This window comes from Lissotriton vulgaris, chromosome 1_2 (assembly GCF_964263255.1).
Source record: "Lissotriton vulgaris chromosome 1_2, aLisVul1.2, whole genome shotgun sequence".
Taxonomy (NCBI): Eukaryota; Metazoa; Chordata; class Amphibia; order Caudata; family Salamandridae; genus Lissotriton; species Lissotriton vulgaris.
Window position 1 is genome coordinate 97,952,011 of NC_141686.1, and position 21,696 is coordinate 97,973,706.

Here is a 21,696-nt window from a genome sequence, read left to right on the forward strand (position 1 = left end):
CACGAAAGGAGCGAAAGGCAACAGTTTGCTGGTGCGGGGCAGAGAGGCCCAAGGACTTGAAAGGTCCTTAAAAGCGCTCAAGCGCACTGTCTGCCTTGTTGCCAAAGAGGCGACAGGCATCTAACGGTATGTCCATAAGGGTGTTTTGGACATCAGCCGAAAAATTGGTGGACCTCAGCCAGGCGTGGCGAGGAATCGCCACCGTCGTTGCAATCGCCCTGCCCAGCGAGTCCGTGGTATCCAGCTCACACCAGATGAAATACTGTGCCGCATCTTGACCCTCCACAAGGGCTTGGGTGAGTTTAGTCCGGACCCCTTCCGGACATTGTGGCAGCACAGCCAGCACTGTGTCCCAGAGAGTGGGTGTAACGGCACAAGAGGCACGCAGTGTTGACTGACCGCAACCCCAAACTGAGTGAGAACATCTTCTTTCCATACTGTTCGTACCTCTTGGATTCCTGATCGGGGGAGCCGTCGGTAATGCGGTCTGGGAGTTAGAGGCCTGATGACCAGGCTCTCGGGGGTGGGGTGGGTGGACAGGAAGCAAGGGTCGCCCGGAGCCGGGAGGTGGCGCCTGGCCACGTTCCTATCTACAGGCGGACCTTTGGCGGGCTTGGACCAAGTGCCCAGAAGAACATCTGACAAGGCCTCATTAAACGGCAGCAGAGGCTCAGCCGAGCTTGCCTGCGGTTTAAGGACCTCAGTGAGGAGATTAGTCCTCACGGCAGCGACGGGGAGCTCAAGGCCCAAGGCCTTGGCAGTCCGCATCAGCACCACACTATAGGCAACCCCCTCCTCCGTAACCACGGTAGAAAGGGAGACAAAACCAGTGCCGGGCGAAGTGTCCAGACCACTGGCCTCCCCTAGCTCACCTGCCCAGTCCTGAGAAGACTGGCACTCATGTGCCAAAGGGTCCTTGGACCCCTCCCAATCCTCCTCGCCACCCATCTCCTGATACTCAGATTAAAAGTATGGGGCCGGGTCATAGTAGTAGAAATCTCCTAGCGGCGTTGAATATGGCGCCGCTCCGACGCTGGAACCAAATTGAGGGTAGGACCGGGGACAGCATATTCCTGGGACGGCGCCAGGTGCGACACCCTGGGGGCTGGCGCCGGCTAGGTCGTGAGATCAACCGGCGACGACCCGGATCCGGAGCCGGATCGAGCGGGGCCCTGCGGCGTTGGGACCGAAGTCGCCAACGGCGCCGGGGCCAAGGCACCCGACAGCACCGGGGCCGAAGCACCCAGCCAGCTTGGGGACCCAGTTGGGCCGCAGAACCTGACGGAGGAGTGAGCGACCTCATGGCCATGAGGAAGGCCTCGATCTCCTCCGACGTCGCGTTCTGCCCAGGTTACCTGAGGACTTCGAGCCCGAAGACTGGTGACGACTCCCGGAACTGTGGTGATTCCTGCCCCGCGACCGGTCCATCGACCTCCTTCCGGACCGGGACCTCGAGCGGCGCGGGGCTGACTGCCGGAGCTCGAGCCGCTTGCGGGACCGCTCTCGTCTAGCTTTGGACGTCAGGGGGGCCCAGCAGTCGGAGCAGGTCTTGTCGTCGTGGTCAGGGCCCAGACAGTGAAGGTATCGGCGACGGGGGTCGGTAGCCGACATCAGTCAGTTGCAATCGGTGCAGGGCTTGAACCTGGGCATCCCTACCGGCACCTTCGGAGTTGAGAGACTTCGAAAGATGATCAAAAAGGATCGAAAAAGTTAGCAAAGAAATCTACTACGGGTACAACTTTTTCCGGATCGGCGCTTGCTGGCGCGGAAAAAAGAACTGACGTCAGGGCGCGAGGGCGGCATCCAAGTAGTCCGGCAACGACATTCCGGAGCCAACGACGAGGATAAGCCCGAAACTGCATTGTGTACGGAGACGCTCTGATGGAAAGGAGCTATCGAGAGGGAATTAGGTATGACTTTGGCATGTTGATAGTGAACCACGGCGAACTGCAGGAGGTCTGCCCTAGTCTGGAGGTGGGAGACGAGAGCCTGGCGCGAGCCTGCCTTCAACAGCCAGTCGTCGAGATAGGGGAAGACTGGAACTCCTGATCTGCGCAGATGAGCTGCGACCCTCGCCATCACTTTCGTGAACACCTGAGAGGTGCTGGTAAGGCCAAAGAGGAGCACGGTAAACTGAAAATGCTTTTGTCCTACTGTGAACCGTAGGTAATGCCTGCGGGCCGGCAGGACAGGGATGTGGAAATAGGCGTCCTGCAAGTCCAACGGTACCATCCACTCTCCAGGGTCGAGAGCAGACAGAACCTGAGCCAATGTCAACATCTTGAACTTCTCCTTCAGGAGGAAGCGGTTGACATCCCTGAGATCTAAGATAGGACTCAGGCCTTTTTCCTTCTGAGTACCAGTGGAAGTAGCAACCACAACCTACTTCTGGCACAGGGAAGCACTCGATGGCTCAGCCAGAGGAGGGAATAGCCCCTTCGGACTATCTGAAAAACCCCACCTATCCGACGTGATGATCTGCCAGTAGGGGAGGTGATGGCGAATCCTGCCCTGGAGGGTCGGACTAGGAAGGTTTGGAGGCTGTTGCAGAGGGGGCACTGGTGGCCTGACCTGCCCACGACGCTGGGTCCCACGTCCCCGGCTGTTTGCGCAGGCATGTGGCTCTGTGTGGTACGTGGTGGGACCCCCCTTTCTTAGCCACGAAGAGCATGTCCAAAAGAGTCGACTGGACATCGCCAAAGAAGCCAATGGACCTCAGCCAGGCATAGTCTTTCAGGTCTACGGACGTTGAAATCGTCTAGCATAGTGAGTCGGCGGTGTCCAGCTCACATCGTATGGTTAACTTTGTTGCATCTCTACCCTCAGCAACTGCATGGGAGAGAACGGCCCGGGCCTCCTCCGGGCACTGTGGCTGCACCTGTGTGACCGTACCGCACACAGAGGGGGTGTAATGGCCCAAGAGACATGCAGTGTGCACTGACCGCAGTACTAAGCTGGTAGAAGAAAACATATTCTTCCCAAGGTGATTCAGCTTCTTGGATTCCCAATTAGGTGGAGCGGTAGGGAATGCACCCTTGGAAGTAGAGGCTTGGACCACCAAGCTCTCGGGGGTACGGTATTGGGAGAGGAAAATGGCATCAGCCGGGCAATGGCATTGGGCAATTATCCTATCCACAGGGGCCCCTGTGCTGGGCTTGGATCAAGTGCCCAGAAGGATGTCCGTGAGGGTATCATTATACTGCAGCAGGGGCTCCAAAGAGTCTGCTGCGGTACAAGCACCTGTCAGGAGGTTAGTCCTGACTGCCACAGTGGGAAGCTCAAGGTTTAAGGCCTCTGCCGCCCTATGCAACACCACAGCGTATGATGCACCCTGCTCCGTAGCCATGGTAGGGGGAGAAAGCATGCCAAGGTCTGAAGAAGTGTCCAGACCATTTGCCTCACCCAACTCCTCTCTCCAGTCCGGTTCCTCCAACTGGTCTGCCAGAGGGTCCACGTACCCCTCCCAGTCCCCCTCAAACTCCTCTGGTTGCCATTCAGGTCGATTGGGAACACCAGGGAAGAACAAGGGTACAAAAGTACCGGTTGGCGCCGGTACCGGTCTCCCTCCGTGTCCATGTTGAGGGGAAGGATTGGGTTGACGTCGGTTGGGGACACAAGCAGCGTCGGAAGGGGCGTAGGTGTCGCCAATGGATTCGACACCAGAGGAGGTGTCGTGAGGACGAACAGCGCCGATCCGGATTTAGGCCTGGAATCCTGGAGGCCCTGCGGCACCAGGGCCAAAGCCGCCGGCATCGAAGGCCTAGAACTCCCAGCTGAGTATGCGGGGCCCGAAAGCGCGTCGGCGGAGTCGGGCTGCCCAAAGATGGAGTGTAGGGCTTCGTAAAAGCTACGAAGTTGGACAGGGGTTGCTCCGGCTACCCGAAAGGGAGGGAGGCTTGGAGCCGACTGAACAGGTTCACGGGCAGAGCCGGATTACTACCTTACGCATCCCGCAGCGGGGCCGACGGACGGAGAGAGCAGGAAAAGTGATGGTGCTTTATCGCCTTCATTTTGTGCTTCGACTTACCCAAAGACGAAGACTTGGAAGAGGAGTGCTTGTGATGGATCCGCGACCGGCCCCTCAACCTCCCTCTCGACTGGGACCTCGAGCGGCGCTAAGCCGACTGTCGGGCCTCCAAAAGCTTTCGGGACCACTCCGCAAAGACTTCGGGTCATGGCCCGACAGTCGGAGCATGATTTCAGGCCGTGGTGACGCTCCGGACACCAGAGGCACATCAGATGTGGGTCCGTCACCGACATCAGCTTGTGGCCGGTCCGCGATGTGACATACCTGTGCACCAGGGGTCAAATGATTTGAGAAAAAAGTTGACAAAAGTTGAAAAAAAAGACAGTAAAAAATGACTAGAGGTACCGCTTTCTGTGGATCTGAGCTGGCTGGCGCAGAAAAAGAAAGAACGGACATCAGTGCGCAGGTGTAGCGTCTAAGTAGATACCGCGACATCATTCCGCCGCTCAACGCCAACGCGAGGTCAACAGACGCCACCTACTGACGCGCAGGGGTACTGCTGAAGAAAAATTCTCTGGATCTGGTCTGACACATGGGGTAAATCTAAGGTGAGGAATCCACAACTAATAGCTAATTGACATATTTACATGAATATCTGTTGCTCAATACTTTTTCCACACTAGTATGCACATTAGTGAACCTGTTTTCTCTCTACTGTATTGAGGCAAAGGTGAAACTCTGGGATGCTAAGCTGTCCCAAATTTGTTATTTTTGTCCTAAATAGATTTTCAAGGTTTCTGAACTTTATCATGTTGGCTCTGACAGACATTTTTATTGTGGGCCCAAAAAAGCTACAAGCTTTTTTTACCTTTTCAGCAGCCAATAACCCTTACCCACATGGGTGTGTGGTAGCTACCTGGTTGATGGTAGGTAAAATATTATTTTTGGGATACAGCATGAGATTAAAATAACCCCAAGTGACAAAGACCACCATATTGCCAAAGCGCATACGTATGCACAAGTACACAGATTCATCTGTCAAACCTAGCACCTGGAGCTGCAGCTTTATATCAAAACAGACCAAAACAGAATAGAGGAACTTAGTGGCACATAAACCTCCATAGGTGAATAATACCCTGGTGCCCTCTCCTTCTCCAGCAGCAACAGGTGACACACTGTCCTTTCGCACAGCAGGAGCCTGCATCTGACTGCCTGCAGCAAGTGTCTACAAAGAGCAGCCTGCCTTTGAGTGCTCCCCTATCTCTCCATTGAAAGTAGAATGAATTAGGACCCTTCCTAGAAGAGAGCGCCCAACTGGACTCCCAGAAAAACAAGCAAGGGCTGGTTATCTGAGCTGACCTTAAGCAGAAGGAAGACTCAATGTCGTCTGGAGGAAGCACTTCCCAACTGAACCCTAAGAGTCTGAAGAGTCTGAAGGTGCCTAGAAGTGTACTAAGTCAACTAAGTGCCATTTTCCCTTTCATAAGACTACCAAACAGCAACGCATCATCCATAGCTTTACCCCTGGACGAAATGTCTCCAGATTACTAACAGGAGCTTTTTTCTTATTAGAAGGTGAAAAACACAGCAGCCACATCCTTTCTTTTGCCAAAATCAAAATGGACTTGTAACAGTGAGGCGCAACAGGACCTAGTATCTCACAAAATCACCTGGTTTGTTACTCTTACCATATTCTTACCCTGAATAAAACAATGTTAGTACTGAGTTTCATTACACTGTACACTGAATTTGTAGTCCATAGTGCTGAACGAACCAACATGGTCCCATAGAACACAATGAACTATGTAGGCTACACTGGCCTCAGGGTTTCGTTCGGCATGGAATTCTGCTGCTTTCTCCCCTTCTGCTTGCTATCAGAACTTATGAATGGTTAGGACTAGCATCTTCCAGTTTTCACCTTTGTGCATATTTTTTTACTGCTTACGTTTGTAATGTTGTGCATCTGATCAACTTACTAAGATATTACCTTTACATTTATTGACTTTGATGGTAACTTATGTTGAATATGGTTCCAAACCTCAAACCATCTCCTGTTCAGCTTAGGCTTTGATTGCTTCATTGTACTACCATCTTCAAAGACACTTATTGTGAGTTGCTTGGAGCAGTAACCCTAAGGAAGGGCATAGGGTTCCAGTCAATTACAAATGGTCCAGTGTTTTGAGACCTGAGATGACCAGGTCTGGAAACGTTGTGCTGGTTTTATCAGCTGTAACTTTGGAACCACTAAAATTGTAATGTAGAACTGAAGGAATCATATCAAATCAGGTGTTTGTTAAGTGCGACCCCTCACCCGTGGTCTCAAGACGATGGGGGTCTCGCAGGTTCCAGTCCATCAAGAAGGGGGCCTGTCGAAGAGCCAGGTTTAGAGGTTTCTTGCAAAGGTGGGGAGCGATGTTATGTGTCTGAGGTGGAGCGGAAGGTTGTTCCAGGCACTGAAAGCGCGGAAGGAGGAGTGGCCTCCCGATCTGGTCTTTCTGGTGCGGGGGACCACGGCGTAGGAGAGCTGGGCTGATTGTCAGGTCCTTTGGAGTGCTTGGAATTTGAGTCGGCTGTTCAAGTATTCTGGCCTGGTGTCGTGGAGGGCCTTGTGAGCGTGGGTTAGCATTTTGAAGGTGACTAGCTTCGATGGGGAGCCAGTGGTGTGTGCGCAGGAGCTGGGAGATGTGGCAGTGGCTTGGCAGGTTGAGGACCAGTCTTGCAGTAGCGTTTTGGATGTTCTGCAGCGTGCAGGTGAGATTTTTGTTTATTCCGGCATAGAGTGCGTTGCCGTAGTTGAGCCTGCTCGTGACCAGGGCGTGAGGGACGGTCTTTCTGTTTTCGAGGGGGATCCATTTAGAAGGTCTTACGTAGGAGGCGGTGGGTGTAGAAGCAGGAGGATGAGACTGAGTTGATCTGGCAGTCCATTTTGAGCTCTGAGTCCAGGATGATTCCCAGGTTGCGTGCGTGGTCCGTGGGGGTGAGTGTGGTTCCGAGTGCAGGGGGCCAACAGGTGTCGTTCCAGGCGTATGGGTTTGGGCCCATGATGAGTACTTCTGTTTTGTTTGTGTTTAGTTGTAGGCAGCTGTTTTTCATCCATTTGGCGACGGCTTACATGCCTTCTCGAAAGTTGGGTCTGGTGGTGTTAGGTTCGGTGGATAGGGAGAGGAGGAGTTGGGTGTCATCTGCTTATGACACAATGCTGAGTCCGTAGGTTCTGAAGATGGGGGCGAGCGGAGCCATGTAGACGTTGAAGAGCGTAGGGCTGCGGAAGGACCCCTGGGGGACTCAGCAGGTGGTAGGTGTAGGGTCTGAGAGGAAAGGGGGGGGGGGGGGGGGAAGTCTGACCCACTGCGTTCTGCCGGAGAGGAAGGAGCGGATCCAGTCGAGGACCTTGTCTTGGATCCCTACGTCGTGGCGTCTGCATATTAGGGTGCGGTGAGAGTCTGTGTTGAACGCCGCTGAGAGGTCGAGGAGGATGAGGGGTGCTGTTTCACCTTTGTCTAGGAAGGTGCAGATGTCGTCTATTGCGGAAAGGAGGGAGGTTTCCAAATTGTGTTTTTTTTCTGAAGCCGGATTGGAAGGAGTCGAGGATGTTGTGCTCTTCGATGAACATGGCGAGTTGGCTGTTGATGGCTTTCTCGATGACCTTCCCTGGGAACGGGAGCAGGGAGATGGGTCTTTAGTTTTTGAGGTCGGTGGGGTCCGCCGAGGGTTTCTTCAGTAGGGGGTTGATCTCAGCATGTTTCCAGTCAGCAGGGAACGAGACGGTTGCCAGAGAATGGTTGATGGTGTGGCAGAGCATGGGCGCAATGGTGCTGGCGGCTCTGTTGAAAATGTGGTGGGGCAGGGGTCTGTGGGGCTCCAGAGTGGATTGACATCATCGTCTTCAGTGTGTCTTCGGTGGTGAGGGCTGTCCAGTTGTCGATCACTGGCTTCAGGGTGTCGGGTGGTTGGTGAGGGTTCAGTGTGTTGGTTGTCTTTGTCAAAGTTGTTGTAGATGCTCTCGATTTTGAGGTGGAAAAAGGTGCCGAGTTTGTCGCAGATGTCTTGTGAGGGAGGGATGTCGGTGGACTCGCTGATGGGTTGGGCGAACTCCTTGGTGATGTTGAGAGTTCTTTGCTTTTGTGTGCATGAGTGGAGATTCTGTCTTAAATTGCTTTTTTCCTCATTTTTTTGATGAGTTGGTGGTGGGCGTTGGAGGCGGCTCTGAAGTTGTTGTGGGCTTCTGTGGATTTGGTGTTCCTCCAGGCCTTTTCGAGGCGGCGGCAAGTGCGTCTGGACTCTCGAAGTTCGGTGGTGAACCATCTAGCTTTCTTTGCGTGGGTGTTGTTGTTTTTCTTGAGGGGGGCTATGGTGTTGGCGCAGTCAGACATCCATCTGTGCAGGTTTCGGGCTGAGGTGTTGGCGTTGTTTTCCGCGATGGTTGGGGTGGAGTTGCTGAGTGATGAGGTTAGCTGGTCGTCGGTGATTCTGGTCCAGGTTCTTCGTGGGAGCAGGTGCTGGTGTCTGTGGATGGTGGGTGTTCTGAAGGTGAAGTGGATGCATCGATGGTCAGTCCATGGGAGTTCGTTGGTGTGGCTGAAGGAGATGGAGTTTCCTGTTGTGAACAGGGGGTCGAGGGTGTGTCCTGCTGTGTGCGTGGGTTGGGTCACGATCTGGCGGAGGCCAATGTTGTGGAGGTTGTCAGGGAGGGATGTGGTGCTGGGGTCCAGTTGGTTGTCGAGGTGGAAGTTGATGTCTCCCAGTAGGGTGTAGTTGGTGGAAGTGATGGTATGTGGGGAGATAATGTCCGTGATGGAGTTGGCGAAAAGTCTGCGGGGTCCAGGGGGACGGTAGATGAGGGTTCAATGGAGGGTGGAGGTAGGGCTGGCCAGTATCTTGAAGTGAACGTGTTCCATCATGGTCTGTGGGCTCGTCGGGGAGTGTGCTCGGACGGAGGGTGGATGATGGCAATTCCTCCTCCAGGGCGGGTGGGGCGGTCCTTCCTGGAGATCTTGTATGCTTGGGGAATGGCGATGTCCAGTCCTGAGGTGGTGTTGGTCCAAGTTTTGGTAAAGAATGCTACATCCAGGGTAGTACTGTCGAGGAGGTCCCAGATTTCGGTGGCGTGTTTGTGGAGGGTTCGGACGTTGAGGAGGATGAAGTGCAGGGTTTTCGGTTCAGTTGTGTTCTTGCGGGCGGATTGCGCTGGGTCAGTGGTCTTGGCGGTGCTGCAGGTGTGCCGGCAGCGGTGACAGCTGAAGGGTTCGTGGGTGTCGAATGGTGATGCTAGCTTGCAGTTGTTGTTGCGGCCTGGGTTGAGAGCGTGGAATGCCGCTGGGTCGTAGCGTTGGCGGTGCAGAGATCCAGAAATCCTGGTGCTGGTCGCAGTCGGGTCTCGGAGGGGCACAGACGGGCTTGCCTTTAGCGCCCCGGCCGCACAGTGGCCACCATTAAGTAGGGGTTGGGGAGGGCTGGACAGCTGGGAGGCGGGGAGGGGAGCTGGATTGGGCCGGTCGCACTGGTCATGCTGGTGGGGAGGGGCCGGGGGGGAAGCAGCGGCGGGAAAAAACAGGCTGCAAAAGAAGGAGTAGTTTCTGTCCTGTAACTCCAGTTCTGTAGTAGGGGTATCTCTGTTATAGTCATAATCTAGTGAATAGTCCCGCCCATGTGCGTGGACCCCGGCAATCAAAAATAATCTCTTAAGTTGTCAAAATAATGCAGAAACTGCAAAGACACTTAAGAGAGAATTTAAAGACAAATAATGCAGCCTATATCCACAGGCTACACTGTCCAGTACTTCAACTAGAAATTCCACCAAAAATCACCACACACAGCACAGCCTGCTAGTTTCTACCATAGAGAAACTTGCCTCCCCCAGTCAAAGACCCAGGAATGATAGAGAGGAAGGTAGGGACAGACAAGCCCCATAGGCTGCCATTATGTGGCTTAAATAGGATACTGTGCCTTTAAGAGAACTTTCCAGAACTTCTCCCAGTATCCCAGAATGCATAGCAGGTCCCTCTACTTTCAGTTCTTTTTGAAGGCGAAGCACACCAGACCTGTCGCATTCTTTACATGATGAAAATCTCCACCGGGGAGGAGGGCGGGCGCTTATGACTATAACAGAGATACCCCTACTACAGAACTGGAGTTACAGGACAGAAACTACTCCTTCTGTAGTAGGGGATCTCTGTGTATAGTCATAATCTAGTGAATAGAATGGCAAGCCCATCCCCACACCAAAGCGGCGGTGGAGAATAAATACATAACGCCACTACTGTGCGAACAAATTCCGCAGCGAAGCCTGCCCAACCTGAGCGTCTGCCCTGGCGTCAGTGTCCAGGCAGTAATGCTTAGCAAAGGTATGAACCGACTTCCAAGTGGCTGCCTTGCAGATTTCCGCAATCGGCACATTACGGAGCAGAGCCGTCGTGGCAGCTTTGCCCCTGGTGGAATGAGCCTTAGGCTTACCTCCTAAGGTCTTATTAGCCTTTTGGTAACACAATTGAATGCAGGACACAATCCACCTAGAGATGACTGCTTCAAGGTCGCAAGACACGTCCTGACCGACCCATAATTGATGAACAACTGGTCAGACCTACGAATATCCTTGGTTTTATCCAGATAAAATTTCAACACCCTCCTAACATCCAGGGAATGAAGAGACTTCTCCGCTGGGGATGAAGGGTTTTGAAAAAACGTAGGCAAAGTTATCGTCTGGTTGACATGAAAATCAGAAATAACCTTGGGAAGAAATTTAGGGTGAGTACGCATAACAACCTTAGCAGCATGAAATACAGTATAAGGTTCATTACAACACAACGCCTGAATTTCACTCACCCTGCGGGCCGATGTAATGGCCACGAGGAACGCCGCCTTCCAGGACAGGTGCTGCAACGAAGCCTTATGAATAGGCTCAAAAGGCTCCTTCATCAATCTGGACAGCACCACATTCAATTCCCATGAAGGCGAGGGAAGCCTGACAGGAGGGAATACTTTCTTCAAACCTTCCAGAAAATCTTTGATCACAGGGATCTGGAAAAAGGAAGTCTGTGAAGGGCATTTCCTGTAGGCAGTCAATGCAGCAAGATGAACCTTAATGGAATGGACATTAAGGCCAGACTGCGCCAAATGCAAAAGGTAAGGAAGGATGACATCTTCCTTGCAGGTCGTAGGATCATGGTTCTTAGACTGGCACCAGATACAAAACCTCTTCCACTTGTAAGCGTATGAAGTCCGAGTGGAAGGTCTCTTAGACTCCTTCAGTATGTCCATGCAGTCATCGGGCAGATTCAGATGGCCATATTGCACTATCTCAGGAGCCATGCCGCCAAACTCAAAGACGAGAGGTTGGGGTGTAACATCCGTCCCCCGAACTTCGTGAGAAGGTCCGGCCTGCACGGCAACCGAATGTGAGGGAGGAGAGACCGGTGAAGTAGGTCCGTGAACCACCACTGCCTGGGCCACTCCGGGGCGATGAGTATCATCCGAGCTCTGGACCGGGCCAGCTTGATGAGTACCGCCGGAATCAGGGGAATGGGAGGAAAAGCGTACAGAAAGCTGTTCGTCCAGTCGATCCATAACGCATTCCCCAGCGTCCCTTGTTGGAAGTACCTGGAGGCGAAGTCTCTGCACTTGCTGTTTTCGGCGGTGGCGAACAAATCTACGTCTGGAGTTCCCCACCTTGGGAAGACTTCTCCTAGTACTTCGTCGTTTATGACCCATTCGTGGTTTTCCTGAAGCAGCCTGCTCAGCGCGTCTGCCTGAACATTCTGCACACCTGGTAGATGGGTGGCCGTTATCGTCAGTCCTCTGGCTAGGAGCCAGTGCCAGATCGTCTGCGCCTCCTGAGACAGAGTGCGCGATCTCGAGCCCCCCTGCTTGTTGAGGTAATACATCGTGGTGGTATTGTCCGTCTGTACAAGCAGAGAGTTGGTCTGGAAGGACGGAAGAAAGGCCTTCAGCGCCAAGTGAACAGCCCTGAGTTCCAGGAAATTGATGTGATACGTGGCCTCCGTCGGTGACCACGTGCCTTGAATCTGTAGAGTCCCGGAGTGCGCTCCCCATCCCAGAAGAGACGCATCTGTCACGACAGTCTGCCTGGGTATGTCCTTGTGAAAGGGAACCCCTTTGAGGAGATTCTCCGCCGAACACCACCACTTCAGAGACTGAACAGCATGCCGCGACAGTCGAATCTTGTCGTCCCAAGATCCTCTCCTCTGATCCCACTGGTCCTCCAAGCACTCCTGCAATGGTCTCATGTGCAGCCGTGCGTGTGGCGTCAGGAAGATACAAGAGGCCATCGATCCCAGTAGAGAAGACACCGTCCTCACTGTTGTAGATGGAGACGTCATGAGAGCCTGAGCCTTCCGAAGGAGTGATAATCGTCGCTCCTCCGAAGGAGACACGCTTGCTGACAGCGTATTGATGGAGGCTCCCAAGTACTGTATGCATTGGACCGGAGTCGGGACAGACTTGGCCATGTTGATGTGCAGCCCCAACTTGTTCAAGAGAATGCACGTCTTCTGGAAGTGTGTTCGCGCTTCCGAGAAGGAGGATGCCTTGATCAACCAATCGTCCAGGTACGGGTAGACGAACACCTTGTTCTTCCTCAGGTGTGCTGCTACCACCGCCATGCACTTCGAGAATGTTCTCGGCGCAGACTTCAGTCCGAATGGGAGTACTGTGTATTGATAGTGATGGGTGCCGACTTGGAACCGCAGGAACTTCCTGTGTTTGTGTGCAATGGGCACATGGAAGTAAGCATCCTGTAGGTCTATAGCGCAAAGCCAGTCTCCCTGTTGCAACTGAGGGTAAATCTGATGCAACGACAGCATGCGGAACTTTTCTCTGCGAATCCATTTGTTTGCCTGTCGCAAATCCAGAATGGGCCTGAACTCGTTCTTGTCCTTCTTGCGAACCAGGAAGAACCGGGAGTACAGACCTCTTCCTCTCTGGGACCGAGGTACGTCTTCTATCGCCCTTTTCCTCAACAGGATATCCGCTTCCGCCTGAAGCTCGCGCAGCTGAAACTGCGAGGTGACCGGGGGAATAGCTGGAGGAGGGCTGGTGAACCGAAGACTGTATCCATTGCAAACAATATTCAGCACCCACTTGTCCTGAGTAATTTTTCTCCACTCTGCCAGAAAAAGTTGTATGCTTCCCCCTACCGGAGTGGGTAACGGATCCGGGGGAAGTAAGTTCCTAGGGCCTAGACCCCGCCTGGCCCTTGGGCGCCGGAGCCGACTGCTGGCCTCCCCTGCCCTTCTGCCGCTTCTGGAACGGCTTCCGGAACTGCTGCTGCTGTTGCGAGTGCCCTGAAGCCTGTCCTCGTCCTCGGCCCTGTCCGCCGAACCGCCGTTGGAAGGGGCGGTACTGCTTCTTGGTCTCTTTGGGCTTTTCCAGGCCCACAGCCGTCAGCGTTTCGGCCTCCGCCTTCATGCGGGCCATTTCATCATCAGCATGTTTCCCGAAGAGGGTCTCACCGGAAAACGGCAGATTGGCCACCCTCTGCTGTGCGTCCGGTTTCAGGGACGTAAGCCGGAGCCATGCGTGGCGCCGTTGGTTGATCCCGTGGCAAAATCCGTGAGCCGCCAACAGGGAAGAGTCCGCAGCCGCGCTGATTATCTGGTTGGCCACCAGCATCCCCTCACTCAGGACTTCCATGAAGTCTTCACGCTGCTCCCGGGGCAAATGCTCCGCAAAGCGCTCAAGGGAGTCCCAGAGGGCGCGGTCGTAGCGACCCAACAAAGCCGTGGCACTCGCCGCTTTCATGGAGGTCGCGGAAGTACCACAAACTTTCCTCCCTGCCGAGTCCATCCATCTCGATTCCTTGTCCGGGGGAACCGTGGAGGTCGGGGTGGTGGCATGCTGCTTGCGGGCCGCCGTGACGATGACGGAGTCAGGCGGAGGCTCAGCCCTCAAAAAGGCCGGATCCGAGTCGGGAGCCCGGTACTTCTTTAGTAATCTCGACGGAGCCGCCCTCGTCACAGCCGGGGTGAGAAACAGAGCCATAGCAGGTTCTTCCAGGCCCGGCACCAGGGGCAGGAGAGGACGAGACAGATGCTTCTGATGTAGCGTCTCGAAGATGACCGATGTCTTCGGTGTAGGCACCGTCAGGGAAATGCCGAGCTTCGCCGCGCCCCGCAACAGAACGTCCTGAAAGGCCACCAGGTCATCTATCGGGGACACTCTGGTGTCCGGTGACCCCGATAGGGTAGGTGAATAATCCCTGGTCCCAGAGGACCTCGTGTGTGAGCGAGATTCGCGCCTCCTATGGCAGTGCCTCGATCTCGTGGATGATCTGCGCCTCGATCTCTCCTTCCGCCCAGAGCGAGAGCGAGACCTGCCAGCTCGTGGGCGCTCCTTTGGTTTGCGCGGAGGGGTCTTCCTCGGCTCATCACGAGGTGTCTTCGGTTCCTCCCGGGGTTTCGGTTTCGGAGTCCCCTTGGGAGGAGCAGGCAGGGACGGCAGGGAAGTGGACCTCGGCGGAGGAACCTTCGGCTGCGGTGCGGGCCCATGCGGAGGGACCGGAGGTGGAGAAGGGTCCCCCGAAGGCAGTGGTGGTTTGGGCGGAGGGTCCTCCTTAGGCACGGGGGGAGGAGTCGGAGTCCTGGGCCGGGACGGAGTGTACACCTCCGAGTACACCGAGCCCGGTGTCCCTTTAGGCGAGGGGTGAGGAGAGCCATCCCCATCCGCAGGCGACCTCTTCCTCTTGCGACCACCGCTGGAAGTAGCGTGACTCTTGGGACTAGAGTCCCTTTTCCGCCGTTTTGGAGCGGGTGACCTGCTCCTCGACGCTGACCGCTGTCTGCTGGACGCAGAACGACGCTTCTCCGGCGTCGAATGATGTCTCCTGGACTCCGGCGTCGAGCGCCGTCTTCTCGGCGTCGACCGTCTCCTCCTCGGCGCCGAACGTCGACTCCTCGACGTCGACCTCCGTCGTCCTCTCGACGTCGAGCGGGCCGCCCTCGACGACGAGCGCCGTCGTCGTCTTGATGTACCCGACGTCGAGGAGCCCCTCGACGTCGATCGGCGGTGTCGCCTCGACGGCGATCGACGGTGTCGCCTCGACGACGACCGACGGTGTCGCCTCGACGGCGAGCGTCGGCGCCGCTTCGACGGCGAGCGTCGATACACGTCACTGTGCCTTCGGCGTCGGTAGGAAGATCTCGACGTCGACGAAGACGATGACGTCGACGGCGGCCTCGACGTCGGCTTCTCCTTCGCCGTCGAACCGTCCCGCCGTCTCGACCCGGAGCCCCGGGGAGAAGGGGAGCACGCCGTCGTCATCCCTCTCGACGCCGTCGTCGATGCCATCGACGCCGACGGAGAATGGGATCGTTGGCTGGACTTCCTGCCCCCGGGGAGCCCCCCAGGGGCCTCAGCAGAGGCAGAGGGATCCCTCCCAGGCTGCCCAGACCCACCTGCAGCACGTTGACGCCTATCCTCCAGGCCAGCCAGCCTGATCTTCAATCTGTCCCTGAGGGTCCTAGCAGAAAGTTGCTGGCAGATAACACACTCCTCAGGGCCATGATCTTCTGGAAGGCACACGATGCAGACATCATGGGGGTCGCTTTTGGCCTTCTTCCTCTCACATGCTGGGCACTTAACAAAAAGGCCAGGCATTTCGGAGCCCCAAAACGCCTAAAAAACAGCACAAAAGTGAGAAGAGAACACCAAGCAGTAACTGCAACACTTTTAAAAGTTAAAAGTGCAAAAACGAATTCAATAAACCCTTGAAAAAGGGAGAGCTCAATGCCAGGGTCCTGTAAGCAGGAGCCGGAAAAAAGAACTGAAAGTAGAGGGACCTGCTATGCATTCTGGGATACTGGGAGAAGTTCTGGAAAGTTCTCTTAAAGGCACAGTATCCTATTTAAGCCACATAATGGCAGCCTATGGGGCTTGTCTGTCCCTACCTTCCTCTCTATCATTCCTGGGTCTTTGACTGGGGGAGGCAAGTTTCTCTATGGTAGAAACTAGCAGGCTGTGCTGTGTGTGGTGATTTTTGGTGGAATTTCTAGTTGAAGTACTGGACAGTGTAGCCTGTGGATATAGGCTGCATTATTTGTCTTTAAATTCTCTCTTAAGTGTCTTTGCAGTTTCTGCATTATTTTAACAACTTAAGAGATTATTTTTGATTGCCGGGGTCCACGCACATGGGCGGGACTATTCACTAGATTATGACTATACACAGAGATCCCCTACTACAGAAACAAAGGCAAAAAGAGAGAGAAAAGTGCAAATAAGGTAGCAAAAGTGCAAGAAATAGTGGGGGAAGGACACAGGAGAGTGAAAGGGGGTAGATTGAGATGAGGGTAAAAAACGAGTGGAATACGGAGGAAAGACTCAGGAGAGTGAAGGGGGAGCTTGAAATGAGGGAATAAACGAGTAACAAAATCTTGGTGGAGCAGACAATGCTCTTCTTGCAAGGCCACAGCCTACCCTCAAACCATACAACCTGTCCACTCTCACTTATTTTCCACCAGTACAGAGTAGGTAGTAAATATCAGCCAAATAGCCCCTGGAATCTTTGGAAACATTTCCACACATTTCCAGATTCTACTAGTCACTGTCCCAAAACCTTTAATGAATGCGGAGGAAAGACTCAGGAGAGTGAAGGGGGAGCTTGAAATGAGGGAATAAACGAGTAACAAAATCTTGGTGGAGCAGACAATGCTCTTCTTGCAAGGCCACAGCCTACCCTCAAACCATACAACCTGTCCACTCTCACTTATTTTCCACCAGTACAGAGTAGGTAGTAAATATCAGCCAAATAGCCCCTGGAATCTTTGGAAACATTTCCACACATTTCCAGATTCTACTAGTCACTGTCCCAAAACCTTTAATGAATGTATTTAGGTGTGGTGATAGTTGTCAGAATTGGAAACTCCAGCAACTCCAGCACCCCTCTATATCAGCACTGATATTTGGCCAACTCGTGATGGTGGCCAAAGTCTTAGTAAACAAGTTTATTCACCCAGTAACTAAGCTAGCAGACCGCATAGGCAGTGCTACTTTTGCATTTTTTACTTTTCAACATTTATTACCTAGATATGGGCAGAAATAAGACATCTCATTATGAACCCATGGCACAAAGTAATTGAAAATTTTGGGTAAACAGGAGATTTTATGGTTATGTTTAAAAAAAAAAAAAAAGAAATTAGGAAGAGACTGACATTCATGAACTGGTGAATTCAGAGCTACCACATGCAGCTTTATCTTTGGATGGTCTGCAGGTCTCAAGTGAAAAACGTGCTCAGTCAAAAAGAAGGATCCTTAATGTCAACAATCTCAAAGTCCCAAGGAAGGGTTCCTTAGTGCCCAACATCACCAAGTCCCAACCACCAACACTTCTTAAGATCCGTGCAAGCAAAAATAGACATTGTTAGAGTGAAGATGACAGAAGAAATTAGTTTCCGTGCATGCAACAAAGACCAATGAATGGGAATGAAACACTACCTTTGTGGCGTATGATCTCTTGAATGCCAGCGCGTGTGGTACATAAACTGACTTTAGGATGGAAAGAATTAAAACAAAAAAAATGGAGCAAAATCAAACAGTTAAACATAAAATCCAGCACACAGAAATAATTAAGAAAATATATGAACACATCGCTCTTTTGTTAAGTAATGGTCAACATGAGGACTGCATGGTAACACAATAGCAACGATGAAGATTATCACTGAAAAGCACAGTAGAACTACCTTGCAATTGCAGAGCCCCCATTCTAGGAGGCACAGACTTAAAATCTTTCTTTAAATATAGTGAAACATTGTTATCTTTGTCATTTCTACTTGAGAAATTGGTCAGGGGTCTAGATAGCATGCACTGTCCTCAATTCTAGGCACTGAGACGAATTGGCAATTTATTTTGTATCTAAGGAGTGCCCTTGACCAACACTGGACTTCCAGTCTCTGCAGGACAATAGGATGATATACAGAACAGGCAATTCATACTTCAAATATTTCAATCATTTCGAGGCAAGCTAGAGTACCACTGACTATGAAAAGAAGAACCGGGGAGCACTGGTTGGTCAATTCAGTTCTACTGTGCTTTACTATGAGAAGGATCCACCAGCATTGAAGAGGTGCTCAGATCCAGTTTAACCTTTGGTGTGGGTGGCCGCAATTTAGTGCCCTCTCTGGAGTGTAAACACAGTCAGTTTAATCTTGGGGAAGCTGCATGGCCATTCTATGTCAAAGTCTAGAACCACATTAATAGTATGTAGCACTCAAGCCAGGTAGTTATGCCATTCCCTCTGTACAGTGTTAAGCACACAGAGTTCGTAAATACAAGTGCAATGATGTGATTATTCTGAGTAGTGGACACATCCCAGTCAACACCCAATAGGAAGCACTACTACAATTATACATGGCTAGCGAGTAAGTGCCACTGCTCCACTATGAATGGCCAGGCATGAAGTCTTTATTAAAATGAAATGTAGGAGAAACTGAGCATCTTCACAGCTGGTGAAACTAAATCAAGCCGGTAAATCACTCAAAGAAATGAAGAAACACAAATATGTTATGATTAAGGAGGCTGGGAATAAAACGTTATTGCATGAATGGCAACATACTCCTGCAACTGGACATGAATGTTGGTATTTACACACACATTGTCATTGACAGTACAAAAAGCAGAAAGCTAGCAACGGAAAGGGATATGTACTAAAGCAGTTAGGTTTATACCACATGATAAAACTTTTTATTTTCAGAAAAAGTGTTTATTCAGCACAAGAAAAGCTCCTGGGATCTTCACTCCAGGATAGAACAGACAAAATGGTAAGTGATAGGACGCATACATACAGGTTTGAAATGTAACGAAAAGCAGGAGATTGTTTAACTTAGCCTGTGGAGGGCACTCTGTTCATCTAGAGCTGTTGCTTTCAGTACAGGGCGCTAGGAAGTGGGGATACATTTTTAGATGTAACAAAATGCTATAGGATGCCTGCATACTTACAGCGGTATGGAACCTATTTTTCATTAGGCGGCCCCTTCAGCGAATGGCAGTAAAGTAAATTACTTACCTTCAGTAACACTTTTTCTCCTGGATGGTCTATCATCCAGTAGATTCCTTACCATATGAATATCCCAGGTGCCCGACTAGATCAGGAAAAGGCTATGCAGCAACTCTCCAGCGTCTCCCCAGGACGTGACAGCCTCAGATTATATATAAATTGTGAAGTACTGGTGTTTGTTTCTTCACTTTTTCCCACCCATCAATGGGCCTGCAGAGAAGGAACCTGACCAAGGCACAATCGTCAGCTGACACAAGAAGATTTAATAGAATGGAACTTGATAAATTTGGGTAGGTGGGAAAGGAGGTGAAGAATCTGAAGGTAGTTACAGTGGCCCTCAGAAATAGGAGTTTATAAAAGTAAGTAACTTGCTCTTAAGGATACTACTTGAGGATTTCTCATCTTATGACTGAGTTTCAAAGCAGTGCCCAACATAAGGTGGGAAGGAGGAGTGTCAATCAAACATGGAAATCACTCTGACAAAGCTGCCATTTATCAAGACTGTTGAACACTAGTACTTGGTTGCTCAAACGTGTGAATCAAAGTCCAAGTTGAGGCTGCAAAATGTTACCATTGGAACACCCATGGACAAGGCTGTAAAAGTCTCCATGACCTTGGTGTAAAGGGCTGGAGTACCTGAAAAAGGTTATTTATTCGGCAAAGCATTGCAAATTTCTATGCAAAGAGTAAACAAACATGAAATAGTGAAGTTTGTCACAGTATTACCCCTCTGAGAAACCCCATAACCAACAGAAAACAGGTCCAATGCAGATTAAGAATGCGCTCTTAATTTCCAGTCTGTGTAACTGCTCCGTCTCTTTAAAGGGGTTAACACGACGGAAGAAAGAGGTTAGAGAATGAATCCCCCATATGGAAAGGAGAGACCACCTTAGGCACAAAGGAAGGGCAAGTGCACAGAAAAAGCTTGTCAGGGTCCAACGTTTTTAACATGTAGGAAGAAATACGTTGACACAAAAAGGCAATTTGTCAGGTCAAGAGACACATAGAGCAACAATGAATGGTTTCAAACTGCACAGACATGAGGAAAGTAAGAATTAAATCCATAAGAAGACCTCGTCAGCTTCTGGACATCAGTGCCACACATTTTTTCAGTGGCTTTGAGGCGAACGGGTGGACCGACAACATAATTGGAGTATACAGAGGATAAAATATACACACAAATACACACAGTATATAGTCAAAGAGGAAAAGCTAAAGAAAGAAAGCATTTTCTAACCACCAACAGGATGGAAAGCAAAAGACATAGGAAAACAACCATGTCAAACAATGACAACTTTTTTGGTATATAAAGGTGGACAATGGGGAGGAGAGTGATTCAGTGAGGAATCGACAGGCAGATACTGTATCCACCTGAAAAAGCATTACTGAAGGTAAGTAACTTGTACTTCTGATGGATACATCTGCCTGTGGATTCCTCACCTTTTAAAATTAATCCCACAGCAGTCCTGCTCCTGGAGGAGGGTGTCCACCTACTCATACCGAAAAGTCCTGCAGCACAGAACGAGCAAAATGGCCATCCCTCATCACCTCAGAATGCAGCCCCACGGAGTTTCCTTTTTAGCCATAGAATAACAGGCCTTGATACACAAGACGACCCAGCGGGAGATAGTCCTCTTGTGAACAGCCTGGCCTTTCTTGGCGCCTGCGTAGCCAACATAGAGCTGGTCATCCATCCGGAATGCTTGTGTGCGATTCAGGTAAAAGGAGAGCGCAAGTTTTGGGTCCAAACGGTGGAGCCTCTCTTCCTCTCTGGAAGGAGGCGGAGGCGGAAAGAAAGGGGGCAAGGTGATAGTCTGCCCGATGTGGAAGGCAGTGACCACCTTTGGCAAGAAGGAAGGAAAAGTGCGGAGCACAACCTTATCTGGATGAAACAACAGAAAAGGAGGCTTACAAGAAAGAGCCTGAAGCTCACTCACTCTCCTGGCAGAGGTGATAGCCACCAGGAAGGCAGTTTACAAAGTCAGAAGACGTAAGGGACAATTGTGAAGCGGCTCAAAGGGAGCGCGCATGAGGTAGGTCAAAACAAGATTCAAGTCCCACTGAGGCATTATGAAAGGAACAGGAGGGAACATATGCGTAATGCCTTTTAAGAATCTCTGTACAACAGGGGACTTGAAGCACAAGTTACTACTTGTGTAACGATATATCTGTAAGAGACATTAGTTAGTGATAGATTCCTTACCTTAGAATATCCCCAGGCGTCAGACTGGATCCGAAAACTTTTGCGTAGCAGTACCCTTGCGCGTCGGTAGGCGTCGTCTGCGGCTCCGCGTCCGTCGTCGGCGCCGTGATGACGTCGGAGTACTTAGACGCCGCATCCGCGTGCTGACGTCAGTTCTTAGACACAGCTTTTCCGCGCCAGAAACGCAGAGCTTTGCTAAAAACCAACACTGGTGCCTTGAAACTAGGGCCCTAAAAGGGGATGGCCTTAACCCTAGATATCGGTTCGCAGAACGGGGAGGATGGGTGGGTCGGCAAGGAATCTATCACTAACTAATGTCTCTTACAGATATATCGTTACACAAGTAGTAACTTGTGCATCTGAAAGAGACACGTTAGTGATAGATTCCTTACCTTACAATAGATACCCCAGCAATACCAACCCCGGTGGTGGGTCTGCGAACCAATAATCACACCAGAAAGTCCTGGAGGATGGAACGGCCAAAGAAGCCATCCCTCCGGACTTGGCTGTCCAGGCAGTAGTGTC

General features: G+C 51.7%; 1 protein-coding gene across 10 annotated transcripts in view; it reads right to left on the reverse strand.

The window, feature by feature from the left end:
* MICAL3 (microtubule associated monooxygenase, calponin and LIM domain containing 3) overlaps positions 1-21,696 on the reverse strand; it is a 2,050,293-nt gene that overhangs the window by 265,279 nt on the left and 1,763,318 nt on the right. For 7 of the 10 annotated variants that reach the window (XM_086952901.1, XM_086952911.1, XM_086952910.1 and 4 more), the window contains one exon: positions 17,411-17,461. The exons of the other annotated variants lie outside the window; for them this stretch is intronic. In XM_086952901.1, the coding sequence (XP_086809027.1) occupies positions 17,411-17,461 (51 nt within the window). The remainder of the gene's footprint in view (positions 1-17,410; positions 17,462-21,696) is intronic. 10 annotated transcript variants of the gene reach the window in all.